General features: G+C 45.5%; 1 protein-coding gene across 1 annotated transcript; it reads right to left on the reverse strand.

Annotated features, from left to right (window-relative positions):
- Positions 1 to 407: 407 nt before the first annotated feature.
- Positions 408 to 1,355, reverse strand: LOC103306680 (olfactory receptor 52E4-like). The gene has a single exon (XM_008175008.2). It carries the CDS (start codon positions 1,353 to 1,355, stop codon positions 408 to 410), a length of 948 nt encoding a protein of 315 aa, XP_008173230.2.
- Positions 1,356 to 9,459: the final 8,104 nt, after the last annotated feature.

A 9,459-nucleotide genomic window follows, 5' to 3' on the forward strand; every position in this document is an offset into this window, starting at 1 on the left:
GGGAAGCACCTTCTTGTAGGACAAATTCAAGGAAAAGATGTGAGAACCTATTGGTTTTAGAGATGACTGGGTCACGGCTGACAAGTGGAGGGGAAGACAGGAGCAAGTGACAGGGGCTGGGCATTGGGGAGAAGACACACAGCAGGGTTGAGGCTTGACAGAAGAGATGGGGCAAGATTATAATTTCAGGGATCCAGCTACCAGCAATTAGAAAGGTGGCAACCCAGTGTAGTGTACGAAGACTGATTCCCCAGTTCATCGCATTGACACAGCACATTAAGGAGAGGAAAGTGTTCAATGTCTCTCTGTCTGTCCAGTAAGTGATTCAGGGAAGAGGACCCAGCACCATGCACCAGACAGCTCTGCACAGAGCTCAATCTGAGAGCCAGAGCACAAGGAGGAAACATTTAGGTCTCTTTATGAGTAAAGAGCTGGAGCAGCCTGCCCCGGATCTGTTTGGTCCTCAACCCATAAATGATGGGGTGGAGCACGGGAGGCACCAGCAGGTATACAGTGGCAATGAGAACGCGCAAATGCAGTGGCACATTCTGGCCAAACCGCTGCGTGAAAGACGAGAAGAAATCTGGAATGTACAAAGCTAAGATGGCACAAAGATGAGAGATGCAGGTCCCAAAAGTTTTCAGACGGGCATTCTTTGTGGGGAGGCGGAAGATGGCCCGGAGGATCAGAGTATAGGAAACGGCGATAAAAAACACATCCATTCCGATCACAGAGAAAAGATCAAACAGGCCATAGTAACTACTGATGCTGATGTCAGCACAGGCCAACTTCACCACAGCTATATGCACACAATAGGAGTGGGGGATGATGTTGGTTCTGCAATATGGCCACTGCCTCGCCAAGAAGGGATAGGGTAATGCGAGTATGCCATTACGCAACACCACGGCCAGGCCTATCTTGGACACAACAGAGTTTGTTAGGGTCATGGAATATCTCAGAGGATTGCAGATGGCCATGTAGCGATCAAAAGCCATGGCCACAAGGATTCCAGACTCCATCTCTGAGAAGCAGTGAATGAAGTACATCTGGGTGAGGCAGGCACTGAAACTGATCTCCCTGGAATTTAACCAGAAGATGCTCAGCATTTTGGGCAGGGTGGATGTGGACATGACCAGGTCGGTGACGGCCAGCATGCAAAGGAAATAGAACATTGGCCCATGGAGGCTCGGCTCCCTCTTCACGATGAACAGGATGGTGAAGTTCCCCAACACAGATAATGCGTAAATAACACAGAAGGGAATGGAGATCCAGAGATGGGTTGCCTCTAGGCCAGGAATGCCAAGTAGAATGAAGGTGGAGGGATTGCTGAAGTCGGTTGAGTTGGAATCTGACATGGAGTAGGGGAAAAAGTGTCCAACTCTGATGCATAAGGGTTTCTCCTGCTTTTACTGTATGTTCCCCTGACTTTCTGTGTGTTCCCAGGGTCTCGGGTGATGGTCACAGTAGAAATGCCTGAATGGAGAGACAACGTTAATATGAGACACTGCATGCACTAGTGGAGACTGTTCTCAAGGGAGAAGCAGATTGATCACTCTTCACACACTGAAAAATGACATTTTCATAAATCAGAGACGATAACTATGAACAATGATCCTACTAAATCCAATTCCATATTTTGTGGTGCTCCCTGGATTAATAATTCGTACACTTTCTGGTGGGGGAACCGTAAGAAGCACGAGCAGGAGACACAAGTGTGGATACTGGTTATCCATTGTTTTTCCTTAATGCAATGGGAGCCAGGATAGGAAGTCAATTCTGTAGTTTTCCCATTTATCCAGTTGCTTGAAATCTGAGGGTACATCTATACTACAGGGGGGAGTCGATTTAAGATACGCAAATTCAGCTACGTGAATAGCGTAGCTGAATTCGACGTATCGCAGACGACTTACCCCGTTGTGAGGACGGCGGCAAAATCGACTTCTGCGGCTTTCCGTCGGCGGCGCTTACTACCACCTCCGCTGGTGGAGTAAGAGCGCCGATTCGGGGATCGATTGTCGCGTCCCAACGGGATAGAGGTCGATTTCTGCCCGCCGATTCAGGCGGGTAGTATAGACCTAGCCTCAAAGTGGAAAAAAAAAACTTTTAGGAAGACATGTGCTGGGAGAAACATCCCAATTAGAACAAACCTCACGGAAAAGACCTGTGCGCCATTGATAGATGCTGCAGAGAAACACCTGCTCATTTGCAAAAGTGGGCAAAACAAAAGAAATGTTCAGATCACTAAGATATGGGATGGAGAATAACATGTTCAGGGATATGTGTTCAGTTTTGGTTACCCAGACTCTATTAAGGATATAGCACATATGTCAAGGCTGGATCCCCACTTTGAACTTTAGGGTACAAATGTAGGGGCCTGCATGAAAACTTCTAAGCTTAACTACCAGCTTAGCTCTGGTTCCGCTGCCACCATTTCCCAATTTTTCCCTCCCTGGGAAGCCCTGAGAAACCTTTCACCAATTCCCTGGTGAGTACAGATCCAAACCCCTTGGATCTTAAAACAAGGAGAAATTAACCATTCCCCTCCTTCCTCCCACCAACTCCTGGTGAATCAAGATCCAAACCCCTTGGATCTTAGAACAAGGAAAAATCAATCAGGTTCTTAAAAAGAAGGCTTTTAGTTAAAGAAAGAGGTAAAAATCATCTCTGTAAAATCAGTATGGAAATTAACCTTACAGGGTAATCAAACTTAAAGAGCTCAGAGGACTCCCCTCTAGTCTCAGGTTCAAAGTACAGCAAACAAAGATAAACACTCTAGTAAAAGGTACATTTGCAAGTTGAGAAAACAAAGGAAAACTAAGACGCCTTGCCTGGCTGTTTACTTACAAGTTTGAAATAGGAGAGACTTGTTTAGAAAGATGTGGAGAACCTGGATTGATGTCTGGTCCCTCTCAGTCCCGAGAAGGAACACACTCACAAACAAAGAACACAAACAAAAGCCTCCCCCCCCCAAGATTTGAAAGTATGTTGTCCCCTTATTGGTCCTTTAGGTCAGATGCCAGCCAGGTTACCTGAGCTTCTTAACCCTTTACAGGGAAAAGGATTTTGGAGTCTCTGGCCAGGAGGGATTTTATAGTACTGTACAAAGGACAGCTGTTACCCTTCCCTTTATAGTTATGACAACATATAAAAGGGATTTCCAAGACAGGCTCTGAGAATGGGGGAGGCTGGCATATGCAGACATATAGAAAAGTCTGCAACTCTTTAGTTTACACAAGAGAGAAAGAAGAGAGCAGATGATATAGGAGAGGAAAATAAAAAATGAAACTGAATTGCATTCAAATGGTCAGTTCTCAACAAATACTATCTATAGACACTTAATGCTCCAAGAGGACTAATTCCCCAAAGCTGAGTAAAACTGTTAGCAAAACTGATTAGGAGGGAAAATTTAGACAGAAAAATATGAATGAAAATTGGTAATTCTTTGATACCAGTTTATTAGATAGTGGAAAATCATGATTCCATAGTTAACAAGGTGAACAACATTGGATAAAAACGCATTTCAATGGCAATATGAAGGCAGAAATTAGGGCAGGGAAGCAACATGCAAAAAATAGGAAAAATGGAAAATAGATAGCTAAAAATAGAAATTGGAATTTATGAAAGTTGATAAGGGACATTAAGACATCAGGGAAATCTCCACGTTTGGCAGGGCCACGGATCAAAAAAAGGAGGTTATTAAGTATGTTAACAACAAAAGAAATCCTAGAAAACTTTTATATCAATTCCTGTTAAATGTAAAGTACTAAAAAATAAAGGGAAAGGGTTTTTTTAATAAAATAATTGACAAGGTTAAGAAACAATGGGAAAGCTGGTATGGGATTAGTTCAAAAAAAGTCTAGAAAGGTAAGTTATGCCTGTCACCAGCAAGATTTATGCAAAACAATTCCTGTCAAATAAACCTGATTTCATCCTTTTATGAGAGTACACATTGGTTGATAAAGGGTATACATTGGTTGATCAAGGGAACCACGCAGATGCAGCACACCTTGATTTCTCAGAGGCATGTGATTCAGTAGGGGAAAATATTGAGTTAAAAAATTAACACCCTAAAATATCAGTAGGGAGCATGTAAAATGGACTGGAAACTGGCTAACCGATGGATCTCAGAAAGCTGTAGTCAATAGGCCTTCGTCAGTAAGTGGGGCTGTTTGTTGTGGTGTTCTATTGGGATCAGTTCTAGGCCTGATGCTATTCAATATTTTAATCAATGATCTGGAAGGAAATAGAAAATCACTGCAGAGAAAATGTACCAATGACCCAAAGATTGGCAGAGTGGATACAATGAGGAGCCCAGGGCAGGCATATCGACTGATATGGAGCATTGGTAAGAGGGGCCCATGCAAACAAACTGTTTTAATACAGTCAAATGCAAAATTATCCTCTCGGAACAGGGAATGCAGGCAGGACCCACAGATTACAGCACTGTAGTATGGAATGCAAGGACACTGAAAAGGATTTAGGGGTCATTGTGGACAAGCAGCTCAGTGCGATGCTGTAGCATAAAGTGATGATGTGGTCCTCAGATGGATAAACAGGGGAGTGGTGAGTTGGAGCAGGGGAAGGATTTTATCTCTGCACATGGAATTGGTGAAACAAACATCCAGTTCTGGGGTTCACATTTGAAAAAAAGATGTTGAAAGAGTGGGCAGAAAAGGGCCACAAAAGAGCCACTTGGAGAGGGAGGATAGAGAAAAAGCTGGACCTTTAGACTTGAAGGTGTATATCTCTTTAACGTCTCAAAAAGATGATGAAGTGGATGCTTTCATGGGGAGAAAACCATGGGTAATAATGGGCTCTGTAATCTACCAGAGAAAAGCAAGACCAAAAGCATGGAAGTTGAAGCCAGGCAAATTTTAGCTAGAAATTAGGGCCCAATATTTAGCTCTGAGTGTGATTATACATTGGGACACACTGAGAAGGGAAGTGTTGGATTCTCCAATCCCCCATGTTGGGAGATCCAGAATTTTCTGGAAGATCTGCTTGACGGGTTGTTTACACTTAAAATGCTACAGCATTACTGCCATAGCGTTTCAATATAGACACTACTTACACAGATGGAAGGGGTTCTCCCCTCAGCATAGGTAATCCCTGAGAGGTGGTAGCTAGGTCGATGGAAGAATTAATCTCATGTTGTCTACACCAGGGCACAGATCATCCAACAAGTTCTTGGAATGTATTGGAGACATTTTTTTTGTTCCAGAAGCAGGAGAAAGCTACTAGGCTTTTGTAGACTTGATTTTGAGAATGGAGGAGGAACTGGTTGAGAATTTGAAAGTGGAAGGCAGTTTGGGGAAAGTGATCATGAAATGATAGAGTTCATGTTTCTAAGGAATTGTAGGAGGGAAAAAAGCAAAATAAAGACAATAGATTTCAAGAAGGCAGATATTAAGAAACTCAGGAAGCTGGTAGGTAAGATCTCATGGGAAGCAAGGCTAAGGGGGAAAACAATAGAAGACAGCTGGCAGTTTTTCAGAGACATTATTAAGGGCACAAGAGCAATCTATCCCACTGTGTAGGAACGATAGAAAGTTTGGCAAGAGACGACAACGACTTAACCAGGAGATCTTGAATTATCTACAAACAAAAAAGGACCGAGCTAAATTGTTTTGGAAAGTTTCAGGCATAACAGTTCAGCTGACTTTTCGAATGAAGCTAGGAGAAAGTATGTGTTACCCATGTTGAAAAATTGTTCTAGTGAGGAGTTCTAGCACCTCTAATCTTTCCAGCAGATAAAAGTCAGGTAACAGCCCTTTCCCCTGCCCCATTAACAGACTTATTCCTGAAATGCAAGAGGAGAGGGTGACAGTGTCTGTGTCTGCGGGGAGGGACAGCTCAGTGGTTTGGGGGAAAAATCTGTCTGGGGATTGGTCCTGCTCTGAGCAGGGGATTGGACTAGATGCAGGGGCGGCTCCAGGCACTAGTGCACCAAGCGCGTACCTGGAGTGGCAAGCCGTGGGGGGTGGCCTGCTGGTCGCTGTGGGGGCAGTAGTCAGGGACCCTTCGGTGGCAAGCCTGCAGGAGATCTGCCGGTACTGTGGCAGGTACGCCGAAGCCTCGGGACTGAGGGACCTCCCGCAGGAATGCTGCCGAATCTGCATTACCAACAGAGCTCCAGCATGCGCGCTGCCGAAAGCCACCTGACTGCCGTGCTTGGGGCAGCAAAATACATAGAGCTGCCCTTGACTAGATACCTCCTGAGGTCCCTTACAACCCTGATATTCTATAAGAACACAGCTGGCTCCTGATGTCTCTACTCAGTTGTTGCTCAAAGGGGGAGTTTTACCTCACTGGGGCCTGAGTGAAGTACAGGCCGTGGTCTAAGAATTTGGCCTTGTATTGCACATCTAGTAACACTTTTCATCCTGTAGGATTCACTGTGCCACTGAAATGCACCACCTTGGGGCAGTAGTCCATCAGGCTGGATGAGCAGGGTGCACACAAAAGAATGACATTTTGACCAGTGATTCTTTGGCAAACTCATCAATTATGGCAAGAGCCCTGGGATGTGTCATGTTTGTGCAGAGCAGAAAGGACCACAGACTTACTCTCTATCCCTCCACACCCACGTTACACTGGGTTTGTCGAGCAGGTGAGCTCGTCAGAAAGAGATGGGTACCTGCGAATTCTCAGACGGAAGTGTCCTCCCTAGGAATCCCCCTCAGGTAGCCGTGTTCCGCACCTCTCTAAACCCTGCATCTGCAGAAGCATCCCACGCCGAGAGCTGACATGTGGTGAGCACAGTTTATAATATAGCTCTGTGTATTCCCAGTTGGGTCCACTCAGCCTGTAGAAGAGAAGAGAGCATCTGAATGTAAACTGGTTATAGACAAGCATGTCTCCACTTCTGTGCTAATTATCCAGCTTTAGGAGTAAACAGTAATTAAGGAACCTTCCCAAAGGGAGAGGAGAACTCCTGGGCTCTGTGCTGAGTCAGAGGGGAATTGGCTGTTTTGTGTATATTAATAAAATACAGTTGACTAGAAAGAAAATAAGGGATAATGCCTGGCTCTCCATAGGCTCTGGTACTCTCTAAATGCCCAGGATGGATGGATAGATAGGAGCAGACAGATCTGGAGAAAGATGACTGAGGGGAGACATGAGCACTTTCTAAGGCCATATGGGGCTGTTGCTATGGGATCAGTGATCAATACATCTCTCTATCATCATACTGTGGAGCACCCTTCATTGAAGTGTTTTCAAAACGGAACAAACTTATGCTATGTCCACACTTGCAGATGTAACGATCGGGGAGTTAACCCCCCTCAGAGAGCACTGCAGGGACAGGGCTGCTGTGTGTTCACACTGTGAGCTGCCAGTGCAATGGCATGGCCACACTTGCAGCCTTGCAGTGGCATTTGGAGTGGTGCACTCTGGGTAGGTATCCCACAGAGAATCTCCTTCCCCTTCAGCCACCGAGATTTGTGGGAAGGGTCGTGGGGCAACCTGGGTCCTGTCCCAATGGCCCATTGTGCATCGGTTCATTCCCCAGCAGTCCTTTCCGTTCCATCCGCATTTGGCGCCATCTTTCAACTGTTTTTCTACTGCACGCTTTGTCCACCTTTTCAGTCTTCGGGACCAGATCCTGAACTGTTGATGAATATGACGATGGGTCTCACTAACAGATCACGAATGGCAGTCCAGCTACTGCTTGAACGGCAAAGTGAGGATGAGGAGTCTGACGAAGATGTTGACACATGTAGTAGAGACAACACAAGATTGCTTGTGGCAATCACGGACATGCTGACCACAGTGAAATGCCATTTTTGGGCTCAGGAGACAAGCACTGAGTGGTGGGATCATAGAATCATAGATTATCAGGGTGGAAGGGACCTCAGGAGGTCATCTAGTCCAACCCCCTGCTCAAAGCAGGACCAATCCACAATTAAATCATCTCATCCAGGGCTTTGTGAAGCCTGATCTTAAAAACCTCTAAGGAAGGAGGTTTTCCACCACCTCCCTAGATAACTCATTCCAGTGCTTTATCACCCTCCTAGTGAAAAGGTTTTTACTAATATCCAACCTAAACCTCCCCCAGTGCAACTTGAGACCATTACTCCTTGTTCTGTCATCTGGTACCACTGAGAACAGTCTAGATCCATCCCCTTTGGAACCCCCTTTCAGGTAGTTGAAAGCAGCTATCAAATCCCCCTTCATTCGTCTCTTCTACAGACTAAATAATCCCAGTTCCCTCAGCCTCTCCTCATAAATCATGTGCTCCAGACCCCTAATCATTTTTGTTGCCCTCCACTGGACTCTTTCCAATTTTTCCACATCCTTCTTGCAGTGTGGGGCCAAAAACTGGACACAGTACTCCAGATGAGGCCTCACCAATGCCGTTGAGAGTGGAATGATCACATCCCTCAATCTGCTGGCAAGCTCCTACTTATACAGCCCACAATGCCATTAGCCTTCTTGACAACAAATGCACACTGTTGACTCATATCCAGCTTCTCATCCACTGTAACCCCTACGTCCTTTTCTGCAGAACTGCTGACTAGCCATTCGGTCCCTAGTCTGTAGCAGTGCATGGGATTCTTCCTTCCTAAGCCCAATCCTCTAATTTGTCTAGGTCCCTCTGTATGCTATAGATACACTCCAGCGTATCTATAAGTCCTCCTAGTTTAGTGCCATCTGCAAACTTGCAGAGAGTGCAATCCATGCCATCCTCCAGATCATTAATGAAGATTACATCACCATGCAAGTCTGGGATGATGATCAGTGGCTGCAGAATTTTTGTATGAAAAAAGCAGTTTCATGGGACTCTGATGAGCTGACTCCCACCCTGTGGTGCAAGGACATGAGAATGAGAGCTGCCTTGATGACGGAGAAGCGCATGGTGAGCACACTGTGGAAGCTGGCTACTCCAGAGAGCTACCATTGGTAGCTAACCAATTCGGAGTACGCAGGTCGTTCGTTGGACTCATGTTGATGCAGGTTTGCAGGGCTATTAATCACATCCTGCTTAGAAAAAAAAATGTGATGCTGGGCAACGTGTGTGACATTGTGAACGGCTTTGCACAGATGGGTTCCCTAACTGTGGAGAGGCAATAGATGGGACGTATATTTCAGTTCTGGCACCAGACCACCTCGCCTCTCAGTACATTAATAGGAAGGAGTATTTCTCAATGTTTCTCCAGGTGCTTGTGGATCAACGTGGGCGTTTCATGGACATTAACGCAGGCTGGTCCAGAAAGATGCACAATGCACAAAACTTTTGGAACACAGGCCTGGTCAGGAAGCTGCAAGCTGACCCTTTTTCCTGCTCTATATACGGTGTTAGAAGTGCCTGAATCGAGTCTGGTTACCCCTCACTAATGTTTAGGAGCCACTCCATGGTTTCTTGACATCAATCTGCGCTCTCCTGACATGTACCCTCCTTTCACTGTCCCGGTCACTCGCAGTTTTTTTGATTTTTAACAAGGTACTTCTGCATAAATT

Source organism: Chrysemys picta, chromosome 1, assembly GCF_011386835.1.
Source record: "Chrysemys picta bellii isolate R12L10 chromosome 1, ASM1138683v2, whole genome shotgun sequence".
In the NCBI taxonomy this organism is placed as follows: domain Eukaryota; kingdom Metazoa; phylum Chordata; order Testudines; family Emydidae; genus Chrysemys; species Chrysemys picta.

What these genes read in the sequence shown, in the direction of transcription:
- LOC103306680 (XM_008175008.2), bottom strand. Translation starts at nt 1,355, where the DNA reads ATGTCAGATTCCAACTCAACCGACTTCAGCAATCCCTCCACCTTCATT.